Below are 25,243 nucleotides of genomic sequence, written 5' to 3' on the forward strand. Positions count from 1 at the left end.
TCATTTACTTCTCACACATTGACATAGACAAAATGTTCAATTAATATGAAATGCCTAAACACTAATCCTTAAAACATGGTATGCTTTTGAGCATAAGTTTGCGTAGATATTGATGTTTTGTTGGGCAAACCACTTACTACAAAGAAATAAAAATAAATAAAACATACAGAAATAAGTAAATAATAATAATAATAATGACATACCTCTCATTATTTTGTACCCCGGTCTTAGGCCACGCATTTTGTGAAAAGTCTCCTAATAACAACAAAAATATTTACATTCATCCCTATCATATACACGTATAGTATGTTTCGATATAAACTATAATAGAAAGTATAATATTATATACATTGCACACTATAACATGCATGCGTGTATTGCTTATATTTAAATCAAAGGCCCACGTGTTTGTATAGTATAAAAATTAATGTTTCAAAAATGAATTCATTATTATCTAATTTTACTTTGTGTTAATACAACTATGTTTTATAGTATTAAGTATGGTAAAAATAATGTAATTTCCTATACAAATTCACAGCATTAATATTATTATAATAATTGAATGTATTAATACTTACAAAATGTTCATTGCTGTTCTCTTCCATCTTTCTTTTATTATTTAGTGATATCAGGCTAAATTTCTCTACCGAAATGTCAACGAGATCCACCATATAATATAATTACGAATTTCAACGAATTGAATATATTAATACTTACAAAATGCTCTTTGGTATTCTCCTTAATTTTTCTTTTATTCTTCAGTGATATTTTCCTTTTATTACTTAATGACATCAGGCTAAACTTTTCCACTAAAAGGTCAACGGGACCACCTTCTTATAATATAATTACGAATTTCAATAATTTAAAGTGTGATAATAATAATAATAATTTAAAAGTTATAAGTTTATAATCAAAAAAGTAAATAAAAAGTAGAATAGGGTAAGCATAAACAAAAAAGGCATTTCTACTTAAGAGTAAATAACTAACATAAAAAAATGTAGATCTAAGAACGAGAAAACGTTGAATTAAAACATACGCGTATGGAGTACAGCATTATATGGTCGTGAAACATGGACGTTGTACAAAAAAGATGAAACCACTCTAGAAACTTTTGGAATGTGGTGTTGGTGTAAAATGGAGAAAATAAAATTATCGGAATTGAAGAAGAACGAAGAAGTATTAGATTTTGTCAAAGAGAAAAAAACATAACATATACGTTAAGACATAACGAAGAACTCCATAGCCTCATACTGGAAGGTATGATAGAAGAGAAACGCGGAAGAGGTAGGTCAAGAACGTGTTATGTAAGTCAAGTAATCAAATATGCAAGAGTCGATTCGTACAAAAAACTCAAAGACAAAGCACAAGACAGGGAACCAGGGAGAAAACATTTATTGTAGACCAATCTACGGATTGAATACTAAAAAAAAAAAGGTTTAAAATATTTATTTTTATTGCATATATTTTAATCATAGTAATATAATATGTACCCGAATTTTACAAGTACTCGTACGTTATATTAAGGTTACATTGAAAATCTCCAGTAACAGGAGCATTATTGGGAATTAAACTTATGAATTATACACAAGATAAATATTATTCTGGTATTTGGAGAATTTAATTTTTCGTATCACACTACAATATATTTATATTTTATACAATATTATTTGTATAATATTTATGTAAATAAAATATATGTAATACGTGTAAAACTATTAACACTCGGTATTGGTCACATCACTACACTAAAATAATACCTGGGATTATTAGGTATACATATAACATACAATAATGATATTATATTAAATCAATATATTTTTTTCTAATAACTATAGTATATTTTAATATATTGGCCTGCTTTGTTGTTAGCATACCTTACAAAAAGTTTAAATACATGTTTAAATACTCAGTGTCTTAGTGAACACAAAAATAATGACCGGTAAACTTCACTTAACTAATTTTAATTATAGGTAAAATACCTTACTTTAGTTCAATCCTTAAATATAATGTTATATGGCTTTATTAAAACAACTATTATTTTGATACATTATCGCAGCCCTTCGCCTGCTATATTACCGCCTAAGATATGGGTCGGCAACCTGCGGCTCTTTCGATCATAATAGTTGCGGCTCTCGAGGTCCATACGCAAAAACAATATTATTTTATTAGGTATCAAAAAAAAAAATATATATATATGTATATTATTTTACATTATATTTTTGTTGCTTTTAAGAATATGAAAAATAGCTGCATGGGCCATTGCAATCAATTGAAATTAAGTGTGTTCCAAACTTTCCAAATGCATGCAAAGCCAATGCTCCCATTGATGTCACTATATAAAACTATCTATTGTTGACTGTATTATTTATTATTATTCTTAAAATACTTGTTTGCGCCGCTCCGCTCCTACTTTGAATATCGCGGTTAGCAGCAACGACTCGTGTAATGATATGGACAGGAGGAGGGTGTAAAATATTAATATACAATAATACAATATAATTATAATAGAACAGAATATAAGGCCTTTTATAAACGGACGCCGTGCGCCAGTCATGATATATTATATAAGCGCCAAAATAGCGTACATATAACAATAATAATGATGACAATAATAATAAGCGGGCCCGTATTACTCGTAATAATAATAATAATAATAAATCAAAACATATTCGTTTATATACAATCGTTGATACAACATACATAATAATAACAATAATAAAAGAAAAAAAGTTATAACCTGTACTGATACTCGGCAAGACCACGCTGGAATCCGGGCTGGTAAGGCGACAGCCTTTTGACGTATGGCACTATGGCACGTATATATTTATACAACTATAATGTCACAATAACTTAAATGTTAAGCGACGGAGTGTGACGCACACGTCAGGCCCCGACTGTCTCGGAATTTACGACGATGGTCGCGTACACAACGGTAAGAAAAAAAATTGTATAAATTACCAAAATCAGGTCGGTCGACCACGCGGTCAACGAAAAAACACTGGGTAAACGGGCGAGCAAATTGGACACGCCAGGTTCGGCCGTTGGCAAAATACAACCTTGCGATGACCAGACGAAAGTTGCAGTGGACATCGGCCGGCCGAGAGTGCGCAGAGGGGAGATGACCTGTCGCGGACATTCCACACCGATCGCGTGAGACTTGTAAAGCCATTGGCGATGTAGACGATTCGGCGGGAAGTCAGCCGCGTTCGAACAACTTGAATATGCTTTGTGCTAAAAGCCTAAAAATATTTTTATGTTTTTACACGAATAAATATTGTTTCGTGTACGAATTCGTTTATTTATATCAAAAATCAATTATATATAAGCAAATACTAAAATATTGAAACAAGATTTTTTTGTGGCTCTTTAAAAACTGGAAAATTATGTAAATTGTAACTTTTGGCTATACCGTCTCAAAAGGTTGCCGACCGCGGTCCTAAGTGATGATCGCGCGCGATAGTGGTAGAAAATCTTTTATAATAAAATGTATTCAAAATTCATATATTTGAAGAAGGGGGCTTGAGATGGCCCAGAGAGGGCTAAGTCCTCCGCCTTTACCCCAATTGCCCTTTATTTCGCCCGTTCCCGTGGTCCGTACCTATTTCATTATAATAAATCGTTTACGAGTGAAGACAATATTATAATATTACACGAATACTAATACAGCGCATCAAATCATGATGGTTAGAGGTTACCAAGGTGATGCGTGCGCTATTTTATTATTATTATTGTAGCACCGTATGTAGTAACATCAAGCAGAGGAAGATGCGGGCAGGTGTGTACGACATTATTATATCGATAAGGCCGGATTCTAGTTTCTAGCAAAGGTCGATATATGTGTAATATAAAATAAACGTTCGTGGTGGTAATATAATTACCTATATCTGTATATTAAATATACGCACATAGCACATATACGTACATATAAATATATATAATACGACGTACCTACGCGATTTAACAATGGATACCACGAGTGGCGGTGTGGACGACAAAACGAAAGAAAAAGAAGACAACGAACGCCGTACAATGAGGTATTATACGAGGCTTTACATGGTAGATACAACAAATATAATAAATGATAAATATTGTAACTTGTATTCTTAATTTTTATCGTCATTTGAGATTTGACATTATAAGACTAGTACTGAATTTATCAATTTTCTTTTCACCGCAAACATTCCCACTCCTTTTGACTGGCCGTTTTACTACATATAATTACATATTTTGTACATTAGGTATACCCGTTTATTTACATGAACGTTTATTATATTATTTTCATTTTTCTGTCTTTGCTATATCGTAGACCAAAATTGAAATACTCGCTATCATACTGCCCGTCCATGTCTCGGCCGTTGGACTTCAGCGTCAAAGGTCCCGTGCCGATTTACATACACAAAAAACAAAAAGTGCTCACTGGTTGCTCATACATCGAACTAAAGTTGCAAAAACACTCCAAGGTGAGTATCGTTCATTTTTATCGTTTATCAATATTTGGCTATTTATAGCCGTTTTGTAATAATTTTTAAATATGCCTGCATCATTATATTATAATATATTAATATAACATTTAAATTTTAATATTTTGACGAGATTAACGGACCGCGCAGTCAGTGGAGTAGCCCGAGTAGGTTTAAAGGTTAGGATTAAATACTTGCCACTTCGTTTTTATTAATTTATAAATATTTTTAAAACAATAATGTATTCAGCTGTGTAGTGACTAATGAATAATAAAAAGACTCGATATTTCAGTTTAGAAATCAAAAATTATTAGTTTGCGGAAGGTAGCATACTTACAAGGCTACAAGTAAAATAAAGAAGAAGAATATTTTATACCTATGAGTGTATTTGTAGCTCTATAATATAGGTATTAGGTATATTTATTATTTTATTATATTCTGCATAATCTTTGCATAGGTAACGAATAAGCGCCTTAAGCCCTAAACAACAGTTTGAAATGTCTGAAGTTTAAATTAACTTTAATTTATATGAGTACAAGGTACCAACCGTGGATAATAGGTATGACACCAAGGGATGGAAATTATAGAGTTGTGAAAAAATTCCTAAAATTATATTAAAAGACAATTAAATTATTACAAAATGTAAAATGTATTTTTTATTTAAATCAAGTACAGGTTTTGCAATATAAAAATATTTCGTTTTTAATAATACCTATCCATAACAATAATATTATGCGATATCCAAGTTTTTATTCAATATATTTTGAATTTTAATTAAAAAATGTATTATTCAATATTCTTCAAGATTAAAATATAAGGGAGCGGTCATCTGTTTGTGGTACTAAAGTGGGAGAGAGGTAGAGTGTATATAAGGGTGAAAACCACTGGTAGTCTGCAGTAGGTTATAAATAAACCTTTGTTTGTTATAAATAAATAAACTGTTATAAAATATATAAGAAAATATTTCTTTACGCTACATTTCTGAGATATCTTGACGCCATATGGTTTATAACTTTATAAGCATCTACCACCTGTGATCTACATAAACCAATAAACCTAGCTATAGTATATATATATAAATTATATATGTTACCGGCAAAGTGTTAAATATAGGCATTCTATAAATGTCCTAGGCATTCTATAGAATTCCTTGAACTATTTGGCAATGTATTAAATTTGAATGTTATGTTATATTATGGCTAGGAAATCTATACATTTCCTAGGATTTCTATAGAACGCTGATACTATGTATGTTAGGTAATATATTAAATCAAAATATTTTTATTATTATTTATTTTTAATTATTTATTGCAGCATATAATTGATGCATGACATTTCGAACTACATAAAATATTATTTTTTAGATTGATATTTTGTTTTGCATGTGCATTTTATAAAACCTTTTCCAGTTGCTGTAGATTGTTGAGTTGCAATTGTGCGTAAAGCAAATATATTTTCTCTTGGAACTTCTTCAATCCTTATTACATTTTGTGATTAATGATTTTTGATTTCTTTTTTAACTACAATAAGAACAACTTATGAGAAACCTTTTGTTAAATTTTCAAGTTTTTTTGAGAGCCAAAAATAATTTTATCAACATTTCAAAAAAAAGAACACTTAGAAAAATCGAAAATTTAAATTGTCTATAAATAGTTTAAAAAAGCCAAAATATTTTAAAAATGTAATTGTGTATAGACAACGCTAATAATATATACTTTTTCTGTTTAAGGTTAGGTAGTACATAGATTACCTAGGATTTCTGTATAATACTGGATTCAACACATTATTGGTAACATATATACTATATGTATTATCTTTTTGACCTTAGGTGGGTGAAATAACGTTTAGAAACTATTACACGGCTAGCGTGAGCGTGCTACTGTTGAGATCGAATACTCTGCAAGGTCCGCCGATGGGATCGAGGAACTGGGAGGTGGGTATCAAGAACCGAACTCTGATGAACCAGCCACACTGCGAAAACGGCGCACAAGACTATTTCTCGCTGTGTTTCACCGAGGTACGGTAAAAAAAGATATAGAGTTGTATGATCGAGTGATGAAAGTCAAGAAACTTGACAAATCGAATTTTTTTATTGAAACTCATAAGACCCAACGTATTATTAAAGTCTCATTAACAGGGGTGGTTGTAAGATAAACACTATTAGGAGGTGCGGGGTGTGGTTTGTCGACAAACATTAACCACGATAAAAAAACCTTGAAAATGTAATGCAAGGTTTTTCATAAATTATTTATTTATAAATTATAAAATAGTGATAGTATATAGTCGCAATATTTTTTAATTTAATTAAAAGTATTAAATATTTGATTTTTAAAGCTAATAAAGATAGAAAATATACAGTGAAGTTCCTCATTAGTAGTTCAAATTTGGTAGAAAAATTTGATATTCAAACAAAAAATGATTTAAGTTACTTTATTATAATTCAAAAATATTGTTCGCGGAGATTTGAAAGTTTTAGTAACTAGTAAGTATATACATATTATATTTTTATTTACACAATGAAATTTTCAATTTACTATATAGATTACATTAATTTTATAATACCTATTACTTATATTAAAAATGCAAAATAAAAGTTACATTTTTTAATTCCTCGATGTATGAAATTAACTTTGTGCTTGGAGATCAATGTTTTCGGATATTCGGAAAAAAAATGCAATTTGCATTTAAATCCATTCTAATACTAGAATAAATTACAGATAATTAGTTGTAATGTGTTTCCATAATAGGCTAACTGATAGTTTCCATTCAGAATTGTTTTTCGTATGCAATTATTTAACATTGAATTCAAATTTGCACATCCGCGATTCATAACAGTTACTTACCGACGGATTAAAGTCGACTCCTATTGTACAGCAAAGATAGGTTACTTACTTTCATCTTTTTTTTAAATTCATGTATAATGCACATATCATATATAGGCGTGGAATAACGTTTCAAAGCTTAAAATCATACTTAGACAACCGTCGCCTATGTGCAAGACATTCCATTTAGAAGAAATCAAGTTGTATGCCGATGTGCCTCGATTCGGCAGACCCTTTTTTGAAGTGAGCTATTATCACCAGAGTATAAGAATCTAATTTACACTTTGAGAAATTGAATATTTATTTAATTTGTTTACCAAGCAAAAACTACCACCTTATCTGATTCATAACACTACAACGGCCATTTCATGGAGACCTAGTACAAGGACCAGCAATGAAATGCAATTTGTACATAGGTCAGACACGAATAACAAGGTATGTACCAAATATATGACATTAAATAAATCGATTTTTAAATAATATTTACTTTGATTTATGTTATGTTCAAGACTCAAAGTCTTGGTTATGTAGTTGAACAAGTGCCAAACAATTATGACAGTTCAAAAATAACGTAAGTTAAGAACCTTAAAAAAGGTTCATGTCATCTAACAAAATAACCATGAATACATTATTTTAACACAAGAACAACAATCATAAAAACTTACTCTTTTTATTTTATTGCAAAAGTATTATTATAACATAATAATAATGATGATTGTACATTTTAATTATTACAGAAAAATATATATATATATATTTAAACTTATATATTATAATAAGAATTGCTATGATAAATGACTAAATTATTATAAGTAAAAAGAATTGTAAAATAATAAATTACGATCTTATATCATCTTTAAAATATAGCTCTATTTTAGATACAAGACATAAGAATTTTTATTTAACACCTCAAATAAATTGAAGAGTACTTTCTTATTATTTTACTTTTTTTGTAATAATTAAATACACAAAAAAAAATAATACACAAGAATAGATTAAAAAAATCATTGATTTTTATGGCTCTTCAAATACATTTTTGAGATTGAAAATCCCTCAGACTTGCTATTAAATTCGTCAATAATTTAATAAAAATTGCTTACACGATCATCAAATGAGCTTTAAGATGTATCACAGGTTTATCACTTAACAAAAAAAAAGTTCTGTTGTATTTTGTTATAATTTAAAAAATTTAAATTTTAACATTGTAACAGTTAATAAGAAAAAGATTGCATTTTAAATAACAGATATGTATAAATCTTGAATTTTATTAGATTAACTAATTTAATTAATAATGATGGATTGAAGTGTGGAACTCAAGATTACTGTATTTAATTCAACTGTAGAACCAATGTAGAAAACAATTTTTTTCATTAATCTATTATGGACACAATAAACTGTTAGAATAAAAAAATATATATAGACAATACATGGGTCTTTTAAAACTTTCAATAATTCAATATATTTATATTTGTTTAAGTATTTCTATTTTGAAAACTATGGTCAATTTCTATAATTCATAGTAAACTTTATCTGGTATTCGGTTAATACTGATAAAATAATACTCTTGTAACCGTAAGTACGTCGAGAAATTAAAGCACGAGTTGAAATATAGTTAAAAAAATATCTTATATACACATACAAAAACAACATTATGAGGACTGAAAAAAATATATGATTAAAAACTGGTTTATGATGTTGAATATGTCTGACGTCCAGCCAACTCTAATAAGTATCTATCAGGGTGATCTAACCATTCTTTAGATGTCATTTTTAATTTTCGGTTCTTCTCAGCTTCTTTTATTTGCCAGTTCTTTATATCCAATTGTACTTCTCTAAAATATAAAATAAACATTATAACTAGTATTAGTGAATGTGTATTTAATTTTATATTTAAGAAATTTATAAGTCCCTAAGTAGAAAATTATAAAATACAACAAGTATAAAAATTTGTAACAAATACCTATTTTTTGGTGAACCACAACCCCATACTTCAACACTTTCTAATTTGTATGGTATGCCACAGTGAGTAACATGTTGAAACGAGTCATCAACTTCAATTGATGGTTTTCTAGGGTCGTTACCAGCTCTAATGCCCTTTGGATATCCACGTATTGATGTGTTCAAATACATAGATTTTGGGCCACCTTTAATGAAATTGGTTGGTATTAAAAAGAATTTTTACTCTTAAGTTATCATGATAACTTACGGTTGATTACTTTATAATGGGGTAATAATTGCAAAATAATGGTGTCATCTCCACCCCAGTACTGGTGTGACTCCCGCCATTCAGATGTACCTCCCATGCAAAATAAGACCCCTTCATCACCTCGCAAGAATGTTAACGTTGGCCCTCGATAACTTAGTACATGATGTAAAAACCTATAGAAAAAAAGAAGAAAAACACAAGATTATATTCCTAAATTATTAATTAAGAGCCGCACACTAACGTTTTCTTTTAACGTTGTATGTAAAGCACAATGTAAAGACATATACATTTCAAAACAGGAATAAAGTATTCATAATAGTTTACTTGGAAATAATTACCTATTACTTCCGATACCGTGTTGATTGCTGTTGTACAATAGGGTCCAATGTGATGGACAAGAAAAGTCCAACTGTAATAGAAATATAAAACATAAAAGCTCGGATGCTTTCAGCTTGTTTTCTATTACCAATTTAATAACAATTACCCATTATTGCCTAAGCCCTAGCTACTAATTACACATACTTGATTCAATTTGTTATTCCTATTTTACATTAGTTATATCGTTAATGAAGATTGATAATAAGTACTTTAGGCGGTGATCATATATATAGTTTATTCACTCTCATTAAATGTCTATTTTATAGTACCTATTGACTACAGTCTACAACTCGCATTTCATATTTCTACAATGTCAATTTAAAAAAAACACACATTAAACAATTATTCATTGGCCGTTTTAAATTTTTGTTATTTTTTTCCACGCTCAATTAGCACCATTTGATCTTGAATTATACTGTACAAATGCATTCATAAGACGTGTTATAATTCAATATTGAATGATATCATTCATTATCAAAAAGTTATTTTTAACCACTACATGATATAATATTATTTAGTGTATGACGAAATCGGAATGAAATGTAAACAACTACTGTCTACAGGTATCTTCCAAATTGTAATCTACTCACGGAACATTTTTCAATTAATACATGCGTATCAGATAAAAATTACTTAAGTCGCCTTGAAATAATTAAATATGCTGATTCACGTGTACGGTGTACAGTGTATATATTTACTTCGTAGTAACTCCTAACACAATAGAATATAATATGAATGACCTACATTGGGCAAAATACGTTTTTATTATTTGTTTCTTTTGTTTGTTTATAAAACTACGATGTTCCTCCACTTCTCACTTCCCATCATCGGTAGTCGGCACCACCGTAATAAATCGATCAAAAAAGTACCAAACATTATTATTTATTTTATAATAATATATACGAATATTTAATTGGCAAACCAACACAATTTTTTAACCATATTACCATACTCTCTTTGTCTAATTTATTACATTTTTACTTTTAATATTATTTCCAATCATAAAATAGTGAAAATACGTAGCGTCTATTGAGGTTCAACAATAAAAATAAAATAAACAAAACAAAATAGTACGACAATAATAATTGCGAAAAACATAATGAAAAATACCTATTAATTTACAAGCTTTACATTAGGTAGGTATGTACATTTAAAAATAGTCGTAACCAAATTATGTTGTTTTGTACGCACGTGCGTGTTTTGTTAAAATTAATCTATTTATAAATTAAAAGATCGGTGCAAAGTATTTAAGTACAACTCTTCGAACGAAATTACAGTTATTGTACCATTGATACAAGTGCCAAAATAAATTCAAATTGAAAATTGGAAATAATCAAATACAAATTCTTTTAAAAACTCGCATATTTCAAGACATATATTATGAAGTTTTTTAAATATAGTGAGAATAACGTATGGTTTAACATTTCTGCGTAACTATTGTTTCAATTTTTGTAATTATATTAAAATATATGTAAAAAAAAAATCAGGCAGATAAAGACTATGTAGTACAGGTAGTTTTGGGTATGAACATTGGTGTAGGATAGCGATATTATGAATTTTATTGTAACAATGTAATATTTAAGTATGTACTATGTAGGTAATACAATTTAATGTATTATATTAATAAAATAAAATAAATTTCGCAATCGTCGAGCCTGTACAGGTATTCATAGATATTCACAAATATAAGCAACAGGCAACAGCCATGTTTTGTTTAAGATTAAAATTATTGACGATAATGAAACATACTACAGTTTTTCTACTAAAAACTGGCTCGTACCTATTATTTTAACACGGTGATTTGAAACTTTAAATAACAAAAAATAATCAATATTTAAACGTTATTTAATAAATGTATCCAATTTGCTAAAACAGTTTTTATACTAAAAAGTATGTTTTATCGCTGACTGGAGTATTAACTATAATAATCATTAAGTTACTATAATAATTTAATTTAGTTGTGATTTATGTTTATTTATATTGGCTACTTTTTAACTGTGAAAATGTCTCTATTCTACATTTTTACTTATATATTATTCAACTATGAATCTACATAATTTAATAAATAAATTGAAAATAATGATTGGAAAATCATTTATGTATGGTATATACATTTTACTTATCAAGGACAATCGACATTGACCTTAACGGCTCAATAGTATCATGGTCACATTTATAACTGGCTTATATTATGTTTCTTTATTTGAAAGATATATAAAATGTTAAAATAATTATTTACGGTTGGTTTTTTTGTACACATATAATTTTAAAAAAAATGATTGTCTACAAGTATAACTAAGTCCTAGAATTAAGACAAAAATAATTGCGTATTATTACGAAATAGGATTAATAAATAATTCACGGGACACACTAATATCTTAGAATCATAGTATTTAGGGGTAAATTGAAAAATTTGAAAGTTTTGGAAACAATAAGTAGATACCATATTAATATATAATAATATACAGACAACATTAAATGTATGCCAAACCCGAATATTGCGTCGATTTTTTTCAACATACATAAAACATACTATACATACTTAGCAATTCTGCACTCAGTAGAACTAATTTTGAATTGTTAGCTTATAAGAATAAATTTACCTACCTATTATAAATCCTAAAGGTAAGAATACTATTTATACTTGTACGTTAGTTTTTTTACGATATTTGATTTCTTAAGCGAGTAATGAGTATGTACAATTTTACAATACAAAGAAGATTACAATTTGTTTGAAAATTAAAAAAAACAAGTGAATAAAATAAATACAGATATTCCTTACCTATAAGCTTCGTAAGAAGTCCATGCAAATTCACTCTAATGATCTAGTATTTAAAACTATCAACACAAAATTGGTGTTGCTGAATGCAAATTTGATATTGTACATTTGAGAATATATCACAAAATGTTAAGTATATAGTTTTTACTGTCTATGAATTATTTTCAAAATCCATAGGTATCAGACAAATATTTTACAATTATTAAGAAAATATTAAAATTGTGCATGATAAATTAAGATTGAAATAAATAGTATATTATGTTAAAATAGAGAAGTCAATTGACATGTTGTTTATTACAAACGAAATATTTTTAATGTATCAAGATAATTATTGTTTTTTTTTTAACATTGTTACACACATATTATTTTGTTGTTTTAGTATATTTTTTTACACATTCAAATTTAAGTTATTTATCAATTAATTCCTATTTATGATTGATGATTTTATAAACAAATGTAAATTAAGCTATATAATAATAATAATAATAATAATAATAAATTGTGGCATCAATAAAATTGTGTATATTTTTAAAATCTTGTTGAAAAGCTTGAGGGATCTCTGTATTAAATTTAATCCTTAATAATTAAAATTAAAAAAATTATGAATTAATGTGATTTTGACCTCGTCAACATTAGTAACTAAAACACAACTTATGAAGAACCTTTGATCAAGCTTCATTTTTTTTTAAATAAAACAACATAAATTGAAATATAAAAAAAGAAGACAATTTTAATATTTGAATTATATTAACCCGATTAATTTGAAAAGTACCAGGAATTTTTACTACTTTCAATTTACTTCCCTTGAAGTACTACTTGAAGTATGAAGCATTTATAATGCTCTAAAAAATTATGACTAACAAAAATAATTAAAAATTAAAAAAAAAAACCAGATCATTGTAAAATCATTTCATTTATCACTCATTTGCTCAGAATCTAAAATAGATGGATACAAATTTTTACCACTAAATAAAATTAATTATCATGTCAAAGTTTCTTTTTGAAATTCAATTTTATTTTAAATAATATATATATAAATATTAAAACAAATGACAAAGATGTTAGATTTTTACGTAAGAAATAAGAATAATGTTTATAGATTAAAAAATTATAAAATCTGTAAAAGTGATAATGTAATTAATTTGACTAAGAAATTTTATTGATATAATTTAAAATCGAACAAAAAATTATGTGATATCTACCCTAAAATATATGAAAAATTAATTTACCATTCAACAAAATAGTTATGGTCATAAACACATAGTACACAAATTGTCTTTTCACTCTAAATATTGTTAAATAAAGATTAAGTAAATCAATTTACACTTGTATAATATTATTTCTTTGCGATTTGTATTAACAGTGTAAGCCGAACAGTCAAATTAGTAATGAAGGCAAAATAATTAAATTAGTTTCTTCAAACTTAAACAGTTATTAAAACTGGTTTTAAAAGTAGAGTTGCCAACTATTAGTAACTTTGTTTGAGTATTAAATTGTATATATCATTTCAGATTAAATATTCAACTAGTAAATACTACTTTCACACAATTCACAAAATATTTATACTTCCAAAAGAAAAAGTTTATTTAAATGAGAACTTGAGAGATTAAAAAACTCCTTAAACAAACAAAAAGATAAACAGCTTGAGAAATGGGTTTTTAATAACATAATATTAATGAATTTATATTTGTATATAAAATAACTCCTTTACAATGTTTAATTGTCTAATGTGGTTGAATACACAATTTTACAAAGGAAATTTTACTATTTGAAGATTATATTAGAAATGTACTGTAACCTATAATATATTATACCTATTTTAATAAAATTGTTGTGTTCCAGTAAAATTATTTAAAACAGATCAATAATAAATGATTAATTTAATTTGAACTAATATTTAAATTTATTTGAGTTGTATAATATTTATTGAATGACAATGAAACTCACATTTTATAGTAAATAAAAAGAAATCTAAAATCTAAAATATTAAATATGAATGTAGAGTATGTGTGGAATTATGGCAAGGCAAAGTAATGGTTAAATTTAATATTATGAATAAAATAATTTAGTACTATTAATATTTATTTATGTTTTATTATAACTTAATGTTTAAAAAATGAATACTTTAATAAAGATGAAAAATCTCAGAGAATGTACTTTTTATATGTATCATTAACTTTGAATCAAGAAAATAGTCCCCTCTAGAAAAAGGTTTATAATATGTTAATCAAAAACTTACAAATTTTGATAAGAAGTTTTGAGTGTTGAAACAATTTGGTGTTGGTTTGGAATGCAAAATTGGTTGAGTATATAATGCTGGTAATGTTGTAGATAATATCCACACTTGAGACAATGGCAATAATGGATTCTTTTCGGCTTTGAACAAGTTTTCTTGTTCCAAAACTGGAGTTGTCAATTCGAGATCCTGTAATAAAAAAAGAGTCAATTAATATTTAATTAAATCACAAACAATTCAGTAAATTTTACTCACATTAGGTTCGTTTTCCTAATGAGGTAATAACAAAATAGAATCATATTCAAAATTATTAAATTGTTTTCCCTTTATAAAAATAAATCATAGTTATTTAAAGATGAATATATATACTTACATTAGGTTTGGAATATGGGCACTTTTCAATAACGGATCTGTAACCGGTGGACAAGATGTGAACAATATATCGATGGAGTAAGACAATTAACCGTGGGCAATGTTGAAGTATCCAATTGGTCAAGTAACCCACTTTTAGTGTTAATTTTTTATGAAACTAAAAATTAACTTTAATTAACATGCATAAAATTAAATAAAGCAATTAAACTCACTGCAGAATCAACAACAGCTTGAACAGTCTTAAATATATAACGACACGACTGAGGGCCTTCAGGATAATGATCCATCGCTAGTTTATAAACAGCTATGAGTAGATCTCGAAATTGGTCTTGATCAATTTCTTCTTTTCCATCAGCATACATCTAACAATTAGTAATAGTAAATAAAAGAATATTCTTTGTACATCAAGAAAAGTGTATAAGAATTTAAACCATAAAAAATTTGAAACCAATATTATTTTACTTTCAACATTATTCTAAGCAATAATTATAATTTTCAGTTTGAAAAAAAAAAATGAAAGAGAACTGCAATAATAATAAATATGACCTTTTTTGCTAAATAGTTTAATTTTAAATCAAATTATATATATATGTGTGTGTGTGTGTCATATATCATACTGACACGAAAATATTATGCTTTTAACTCCTTTCCCAGGCCCCCTCAAAAACTTAACTGCTTTATCAAATAAAATATTTTTTATGAGTTATTATAAAACAAATTAAAATAAAAGTTTATAATTATTTTATTATGCTATAAATAAAGAAGTATTCATCAAATTACAAATATAGTAAATATTTATAAATTATATTTTTGTATGTAAACTTATACATGTTCATAATTGTATGAATTAAAATTTGTTACTAATTTAGTATTATGGTACTGAGCCTAATCACTGAGATAGTTGGACACATAACACAGCTGTTATAACTTCATCATTACTATCATTTCATATATGTTTAAAATTCAAGGACAATAGTGTATGCCTAGTTATTCTATTATTCACACTAACAACTATTTAATTATCAATTAAAACTACTGCATACCATACTATATAGGTTATTATTTCCATACTTCTTATGAAAAGTATTACAATTTGTTACCATTGACTATAGAAAATAAATTATATTAAAACAAAACAACTGAAATGCCCATGTATAACCTCATTTAGAAGGCAAAATTTGTATTACTAAATGTTCTTTTTACAGTAGATTACAAGATTTAAATTTATATTATGTTCTACAGAATTTATAATGAAAAAAAGCGGCACTCAAATTAATTAGAATCCATAAAACCTCTTAAATCTTAACATCCAAAACCTATCATATATTTTTGCTATAAAAGTGTTATGTGATAAATTTTTTATGCAGTTAATTCTATTCTGTATTTGATATTTAAATTATTATAGAATTTGCTATCATTTTAAGTGAAATAAACTGTTTTTGGTCTAGACAACTATCTATTTAAATTCTAAATGGACATTTCGCAATATTTATAATGATAACTGATCATAACAACATGTAATAAACATATAATTATATTTATACTTATAGCTATGAAAGATTTTATAAGATAATATATTCAATTGTTATTTGTCACTATTATGTACTCATGTACACTATCATTAAAGAGTTTGCACATTTATGTATAGATAAATAAATAAAAATTAAATATTGTCATTAAATTGCCTAACTATTATTAAGAGAAATAATATTATCCTAGGCATTTACATTCAATAATTTAATAGTTTGATTAATTGATATATAATTATATATTATATCGTATTTACATATTAATATAATCTATAATTTGTTAAATTTAAATTGAGTTAAAAGTATATAATTAGAATGAAAAAAAAATAATAGAATGCTACATTTAGGTATATACTTTAAATAAAATAAAGGAATATTCTTAAGTAAATATTTCTATGAATTATGTTGTTTTTTTTAATTTAGAAGTACCTATGATTAAATTTGAAAAGAAAAATAATTATGCAAGAATTGTTTTAATGATATGATGAAGTTATATTATTGAATTACTTTTTTAAAACCACGGATATCATTTACACATAATATTATGTATCAATTTACAAAAAAATATTAATCATTAAGTTATATTGTATAATTTTAAATTTATAAACAAAACCGTCACTGTTGACAGAATATCTAGTATTAGAAATTACATAGATATTATTCATCTTTGAATATCAATAGCATCTAGATAAATTCATATAGTTTCCTACAATTATTAAAACAAACACATTTTCAACTAATTATTAGATAATATAGATAAAAAATGTTATTATCAAAATATTTATTGAATGAATAAATTTAAATACATTGGACTATGTAAGCTATAAAGTAATTGGCCAACTTAACAATTATATAATGACTGATTAATAGTTTTTTAATCAGAACATAGGACCTCTATAAACTATTAAACAATAAACATTCCATATTTTAATCTTATATAATTTAAGACCAAAGTCCAAATATATCTTTATAAATAATTTAAGATGTATAAAGTATATAGATTTATCTGTTAATAAAAATTGATAACACACTACAATTTATTATATAGGTATATTTTATATAGCTGTTGCATTAAATACTACAATCAATGAAAAAAAAATGTGCACTGTAAACTATGAATATATAATTATTATATATATATATTACAATACTTTAAAACATACCAAATAAATTTAATTTTAAATAACAAAATCTCCCTGTTATTAAACTAACTGTATTAAGGGAATGTCAGCAGCGCACGCACTATTTGTTTTCTCTTCTTAGCATTAAATAATTAATTTTTTTTAAACCAATTTAGATGCAATATTCTTTTATTAATAGTTATATTTTAATGCCATAACAAATTGCACATATATGTTTAGCTATTGAGGATCAAATTACTAATATTTTATGAAGTACCTACCAATAAATATTATGATATTTTAAAGCATAAAAAATATATCTTTAATCAACATATTCTTGTATAAATTAAATCACTAAATTATATGAGATATTTATAAATATATTGGCGTGTTTCGTAACCATAAGACACAATATTTTCTATGAATACTTTATAAAATTAAAATTTAAGACTATGAGTTTATGCATTATACATTAAGAGGATGTAGTACCTGCATGTGTTCTCTCCGTCTTACACACATGCGACACATAGCAAATTATCATTCAACATTTTCAATATAGTGCTGTTAGTTTTAATATTAGAGTAAACTGACCTATTATAAAATCTAAAGGTAAGATAATTATCCAGTAGCCTTTTATTGACATTATTATTTTTAAGTAAGTTATGATAATTTTTATATGTACAGTTTCAAAAAGATCATAACACATGCAGGTTGTACTTCCCCTTAAGACGATGCCATACCCACATGTGTTGTCTATGTCTCACTAACGTACATCATAACAAATTTTCGTTCAGCAGAATACATTTAGTGACATTAGCTTTGATATTAGACTAAATTTACTTATTATGAAATTTAAAGCTAAGAATATTACCTAGACAATGACATATAGCTTTAATGATACTATTATTTTAAAGTGAGTTGCAGCTATGTAAAATATAACGACTTTAAAATATTCATAACTCAATTTAAAATAATATCAATAAAATCATGTCATTGTCTAGATAATACTCTTACCTTTAAATTTGATAATAGATAAATTAACTCTAATATTAAAGCTAACATTACAAAATGTATTCTACTGAACGAAAATTTGTTATGATGTACGTTAGTAAGACAGAGACAATACATAGGGGTATGGCGTCCTCTTTAAGGTATTACATATATAATTATTTTAGCATATTAACTTGTCAGCAAAAATACTATAGAAGTAAATCATTCAATTATAACGTGATAATAACAAAAAATAAATCCAATATACTATGATAGTTGGAATTATCAGTTTTCTAGAGTTCAATTAGAAAAATTCTGTGGTATTGGTAATAATGAATCATTCATTATCATTTATCATCGACAAACTGAACAAAGTATATAGAGGTTAAAACTGATAGATTATAAATTGGCAAGGGCAATTATCTATTAACAGTACCTACCTATTTGCGAGTAACTTCAAATATATAAGTAAAAAATCAAAACATTTACAATGAATATAATTAATATTTATTTTAAATTAAATTTTAGTTTAGAAATTATATCAATGACTAATAGTTTTATGAGATCCTGATGTTCACAATTGGGTCGATAATTTAAATGACAGCAGATAGTTTGGCTGATAATTTAAAATAAATAAAAACTAAAGGCTAAACACAGTTTTATCTTATATTGGCACAAACACAAATGCAAATTAGAATATCTGTTTCGTAAACTATATTCACCAAGTATTCTAGTTGTTAAGATGACATTAGGGACTAAAATTAAAGTAACTTTTAATAGACTCATAAACTATAAACGGATCAAAAATATAATGTTATAAATACTTCATCCTAAAAAAAAACATTAATTTTTTTTTTCTAAATTACAAAAATTTACAGAAAATTAGTGTAAATATCCATTAAATGAATTATCATATTTATAACAATTCAATTAAAACCTATCATTGTTTTATTTACTTATAACAATGTATGAAGTAATTAAAATATACCAAGTGTTCATAAACAAAATCTAAAATACTAATATTATTAATAGTTTAACAAAATATGATTATAAATTACTTATTCAATTTAATAAATCATTAATTGAACTGATTTTTTTTTTAATATTAATTTTATTAATTATTAACTTATGTTCAAATTTAAGTTAATATTGCAATAAAAACATATTCTTTATTGTTATATTTTAACAATTAAATATATTGTTTTGTTTAATACCTATCATGCGCTATAATTATATTACTTCAATGAGATTATTAATTTAGTTATTATCTACCAATTGCAAATATAAAATTATTAAGACTCGCTCACCGTGACGTACATCAATACTTGGCGGTCATCAGCCAAAACACTCAGCAAACGTTCAGTTTGGGTTTTAAAGTTTGAATAACTAATTACATGGGAAGAAGCAGGACCACCAGATGAAGTTACCAGAAATGCAAAAAGTTTACGAGCCATTTCAGGATATTGTGGAAACAAGTATCGCTTGAAAAAATATTTAAACACACATCATTAAAATTAAAATTAAATATATCTATGAGTAATAATTATATTTATAGTCATAAAAAATAGTTATGACATGAATTATATTAATAATTATCTAATTTTTTATTTTATTATTGCATATGACAAAAAAAAAAATCTAATAAATTTAACTAAACTAGATAAGTACCTTAAATACACCACAGCCAATGCCATTAATTGAATCTTCTTCTAAACTCTTTTGAATCAATAACTGAAACATTAAAAGTAAATCAGGAATATTATTTAACAATCATATAAATTAAAATTGTTTACATAGGATAACAAGTATGAAATAATCAGATAAATTGTCTAATAGTTTATAAGGTAGGTACAAGAATACAGCATATAGCTTAAATTCATATTAAAAAAAAAATCACAATATTCTTGTGTTCTTGTTACAATTAAATAAGTCTTGTAATATAAAATACATAAGTGAGTTTTAATTAGAAATATTGATTTACAAATTATAAATATTTTATTACACTTTTCATATTTAATTGTTGATTTATTTTTATGTTATTATTTTAGATTGTAGTTCATAAATTGTATTTAGCTGAAATTGTAGGACACAGTAAAAACATATAATACTTAATTAAACTGGACTAGTAATAACTCTAAAATCAGTGTAGTTAAAAATTATTATTATCCATCTACATATAAAGGTACTAGCTTGTCCAATAGTACATTATATCTAATACTAATACTAATTACATGTACCTTCCCTTGATAACTTAAAATATTATTTAACATTTTTCTTAGGAATTTAAAACCAAAATGTATAATATTAAAAAAAAAGGTAGGAAATAAAAGGGTTAAACATAAAGACATAATTCAAAAAGAAATTCAGAAAAAAACCAACAAAATTTAATAAAATTATAACTATAAATTTGGTAAATGGTAATACCCAAGTACCTTTATTTCACAACAGGTGTCCTAGTAGATAGGTATTATTTTGAATGACAAAACAATTTCATGAAATAAGCAATTATTACATTACATTTTTTCAGGTTTTGGATAGTTGAATTATTTATCATAACTGTTATTAATAGGGTTAATACGGGTTTGAAGTAGTTCTAGAGAATTTTATTTTAAAACTATGTACCTGCTTATTTAATTTATAGGATATTTCTTGGATTATTTTTTCAACTTAAAATATTTTTTAAGATATACCTATTACATAATTATGATCTTTACAAAATTCCTATTTAGATGGTGGTCTTTTCAAACTAAAATTTAAGACATATTTCATGCTTATCAATAACAATCTACCATTAAAAACTAGTTAAAAAATACAGTTACAAAATTTAGGAATTTGAAATTTTAGGTCATTATTTAAGTACATCTATGTTTCATTTTGGTTTTGTTTATTTTGAATATTTAAATTTAAAATAAAATCATTTGGATTATACTTAGGTATGAGTATTTTGACTTTTAAGGGCTTTTCATGATATAACTATAATTTTATTTAATTTGGATGCACTAAAAGAATAAAATAGAAATACAATTTTGTAGGAATGCTTTTGAAGTAATTTTAGAGATAATGCTAATATAGATACCTAATTAATAAATTTGAAGAAGTACTTTTGTATTTACTGCTAAACTAGAGTAGCTAAAGTTAAAACAAATTATTTATTATACATATGGTTTGTATTTTGTAAATGTAATATTTATAGAGATCCACACTCATCGCATGTACATTTACTTAATTGTTATTTGGACCCTCTAGAAATATATCTTAATAAATTAGATTTAATATTTTTGTTTAAACTACTTAATACCTTTATAGATTTTGAATAACTATCAATGGTCAATTTTAAAATAAATAATTGTAATTTAAGAAATACTTATTTGTTTTACAAATTTATTACTTCTATTTCTACCAACTTAATGTTAAACTCGTTAATAAATTGTATGTTGAAATTAGCTAATAAGTATCCTAATATAGATCCATTTGTAATAAATTCATTTATACAAATTTCAAAGTAATGTTAAGTTAGCAGTTAAATGATATATTGTATATTTAAAATATTATGTGAATGTAATAGGATTTAACAGTCTGCATGAAGTATATAAAATAAAATAAGCCTATTTTATAATTTATAGATAATCTTTGTTCCTTAGGCTTTATATCTAGAAAGCCAATAAACACATCTAACAATATGGATGATAGGTACCTATGCTTTTTAACTGCTCTGAGTACATCTAACCACAAATAAATAAAATATTTACATTGTGTTTATACAACAAGATGTATAAAATCATATTGGGTAACTCAGAATTAAAAAAAAAATGTAGACATAAAAGGGTTGACCTAACAAATAACTAAATCCAATTAATAAATCTTAAAAATAAAAATAGAGATTAATTTCAAATTTTAATTACCTAAAATCAAAATAATAGGTAAAAGTATAGTTTTCCAACACAAAAATATTGAATTAAAGAAAATAATAACCATTTCTACAGTATAGGTCCCTATTAAAAATAACCAATGAGATTGATAAGACAAAATCACAATTATATCATTTCAATTAACTAGGTAGCTTCTTGCCTATAATTATAATTAATTTTTTAAAAAATAATACTTAATGGCCTTAAATATCTAAATTTTAGTTGGTAACTGAAATTAGAAAAAGTACTCAGCTTACTTACTGAATCAATGGCTATTTATTATAGGATAATACGAGCAGAAGTTGATCAGGGTTGTAATTGTAGTAGGTTTATCAAATAAAATATAAATAATTAATGCAATTTAAATTTTTGATCAATATTACAAAATTGAATGAGTTACATCTTACTAAACAAACTACATATTATATTTAAACAATGGGTAGGTATGAGAAGAAAAAAAAGGAATACCTTTCCAAGTTTCTCCATTGGTAACATGCCGAGTGTTGGGTCCTTGTTAAGTGAATTAATCCTGGCAGAGTGTAACTGTTCCTTGTGATTTAAATTGAAACTGTTGTGGTTGCCCATTTTTTATGATTTTTAAATATTGAAACTCGTGTTGTTAATATTTTACTTGAATTTGCAACGAGCAAAAAAGAAAAACTTAGGGGTATGAGTAATATTCGCACATTCACTAATAATTAAACTTGTTAAAATTCAAAAAACGAAATAAATTAAAATTTTTAAAATAACAAAAAGAAGGACTTGCGGCCGTCCGAGTTGCAAGCGAGCACTGCGGAGACCAGATATCAAAAATGTTTATTGCTGAACATTATTGTTGTTGTTGTGCGGGGTGGATGTATAACGAGTGTATATCGTGTCCGTCTCACGTTCCGGGGAGGAATATTGTGTGAAGATCGCGGATCGCGGCCGGGCGTTGTCGTCGCGAACCAATATTGGACAATTGGCGTCGAGTAGCACCACCACGCCGTGAACAAATTAATTGTCGTCGTCGTCGCCAAATACGGTGTAGACCTGCGCCATCGGAACTCGGAATGAACACGACTTACGAGCACGCAAGGACACGCCGTTTGAACGTAAACGTGACGGGGTGAAAAGAGAAAAAAAATTATCCAAATAGACGACGGTGATGATGATGATAATAATAATAATAATAATAATAATTGTTATACGAGTACCTACGACTAAACTGTGCCAATAGTGGTAATAAAAACTAATAAAGAAGAAACATAACGAATACAGGTAGAACGACGAGCGAGAGCGGACTCGACGGGCGGCGAGCAACAGCAGCGCTGCGGTTGGCCTCAGCGCTGACGTTTCAACGGAGAGGAAATATTTTTTCGAAATGGGACGCGGCGGCGGCACAGGAGAGAGCGACGAGGAGACACCGTCGCACAGCCGTTGAGAGTTGGCGTACGAGCGCGATGAAAGAGGAACACGCACTGTGTGTCTCCTACCATGGTATCACCGCTGTCCTTTTTTTCGTCCATTTAATTTAAACTATTCCCCCTCCCCCGCCCCTCCATTATGTGCGGGTCGGGCTCGCGCGTTTCATATCGCCAGCCGCGCTATAGCGAGCCTGCTGGCCCACGACCACCGACAACTTGACGTGATTGGTGAATGGTGATTAGTCGCGCGGGCCGTAGGACCACTACTTATTTTTAAGAACTGTTTTGGTATTGTGGTGATTACCGAATGGCGATTGGCAAATAATAGAGGAATAGATAATACTACGGTTACCTATTTTTATTATTAATGTTATCAATACCACGGTTGTAGATATCCAAAAGATATATTTATGTGTGTTCGTGATTAATACGGGTATCACCAGGTTGGACAACCCAAACAAAAATTAATCAAATTCATTATGATTTATTGTCGTTGCACAATAAAATATTTTTTCGTTGTAACCATAGACCTTATACCGTGTATGCCATTATAGTTTAAGGTCTATGGTGGTAACAATAAAGGAATAATAATATGTGAATTGGTCAACGTTCGTATTAGTTTTGAATTAAAAAATTTTTCATGAGCTTAACACGAATCGTTCTGTTTTTCTTGCGCTCTTTTTTTTTTTTATCCACTATCCACTAAAATCTATAAATTAGAACCACGGACCAAGATATATCCACGGATATATATGTTTCATGATTAAATTTTTATGATACTATCTTAAAATATCGTGGTATGTTTATACTATAGCCGCACAGCTGCTGCCGCTCAGTGGTTACCTTCTGATAATCTGATTTAAAAATTGCGAACAGATGGCGTTGTATGATTAAAATTGAAATGTTGATGTATTTTTTGATAATAAAATATACCATTTATACCTATTATATTGATATATTATAATTTATGGACATAATTTTCATTTATTCTAATAATAAAAAATAATTTTTTATAATTATATAATTACATTAAAAT

The 25,243-nt window shown here is 26.6% G+C and overlaps 2 protein-coding genes across 4 annotated transcripts; one reads left to right on the forward strand and one right to left on the reverse strand.

The window, feature by feature from the left end:
* Positions 1–3,901: 3,901 nt before the first annotated feature.
* On the forward strand, positions 3,902–7,925 carry LOC113554557 (nicolin-1-like). Of its 2 annotated transcripts, none has more exons than XM_026958448.1 (6): positions 3,902–4,034; positions 4,307–4,460; positions 6,289–6,477; positions 7,400–7,525; positions 7,604–7,717; positions 7,792–7,925. In XM_026958448.1, exons 1-6 carry the CDS (start codon positions 3,964–3,966, stop codon positions 7,855–7,857), a joined length of 720 nt encoding a protein of 239 aa, XP_026814249.1. In that variant the 5' UTR covers positions 3,902–3,963; the 3' UTR covers positions 7,858–7,925. The 2 variants fall into 2 exon arrangements, with proteins under 2 accessions (XP_026814249.1, XP_026814251.1); XM_026958450.1 differs by lacking the exon at positions 3,902–4,034 and adding an exon at positions 4,160–4,238.
* Positions 7,926–8,088: 163 nt separating this feature from the next.
* On the reverse strand, positions 8,089–24,266 carry LOC113551307 (restriction of telomere capping protein 5). 2 transcript variants are annotated; one of them, XM_026953478.1, is made up of 11 exons: positions 23,270–24,266; positions 20,562–20,624; positions 20,201–20,374; positions 15,466–15,615; positions 15,255–15,410; positions 15,137–15,151; positions 14,885–15,070; positions 9,827–9,897; positions 9,489–9,661; positions 9,243–9,426; positions 8,089–9,114 (listed from the first exon to the last, which is right to left on the reverse strand). In XM_026953478.1, the coding sequence occupies exons 1-11, from the start codon at positions 23,384–23,386 to the stop codon at positions 8,970–8,972; spliced, it is 1,434 nt and encodes a 477-aa protein (XP_026809279.1). In that variant the 5' UTR covers positions 23,387–24,266; the 3' UTR covers positions 8,089–8,969. The 2 variants fall into 2 exon arrangements, with proteins under 2 accessions (XP_026809279.1, XP_026809280.1); XM_026953479.1 differs by lacking the exon at positions 15,137–15,151 and having other exon boundaries at positions 8,093–9,114; positions 23,270–24,263.
* Between the last annotated feature and the right edge of the window lie 977 nt (positions 24,267–25,243).

Source organism: Rhopalosiphum maidis, chromosome 2 (genome assembly GCF_003676215.2).
Source record: "Rhopalosiphum maidis isolate BTI-1 chromosome 2, ASM367621v3, whole genome shotgun sequence".
NCBI lineage: Eukaryota > Metazoa > Arthropoda > Insecta > Hemiptera > Aphididae > Rhopalosiphum > Rhopalosiphum maidis.

Excerpts from the sequence above, each read along its gene's own strand:
- LOC113554557 (XM_026958448.1), top strand. The coding sequence starts at position 3,964 with ATGGATACCACGAGTGGCGGTGTGGACGACAAAACGAAAGAAAAAGAA. Across the intron at positions 4,461-6,288 it reads AGTTGCAAAAACACTCCAAG|GTGGGTGAAATAACGTTTAG; the intron begins GTGAGTATCGTT and ends TTTTGACCTTAG. Across the intron at positions 7,718-7,791 it reads GGTCAGACACGAATAACAAG|ACTCAAAGTCTTGGTTATGT; the intron begins GTATGTACCAAA and ends GTTATGTTCAAG.
- LOC113551307 (XM_026953478.1), bottom strand. The coding sequence starts at position 23,386 with ATGGGCAACCACAACAGTTTCAATTTAAATCACAAGGAACAGTTACAC. Across the intron at positions 20,375-20,561 it reads TTGGCTGTGGTGTATTTAAG|CGATACTTGTTTCCACAATA; the intron begins GTACTTATCTAG and ends TATTTTTTCAAG. Across the intron at positions 9,898-14,884 it reads AAAACTTCTTATCAAAATTT|TTGGACTTTTCTTGTCCATC; the intron begins GTAAGTTTTTGA and ends TTTCTATTACAG.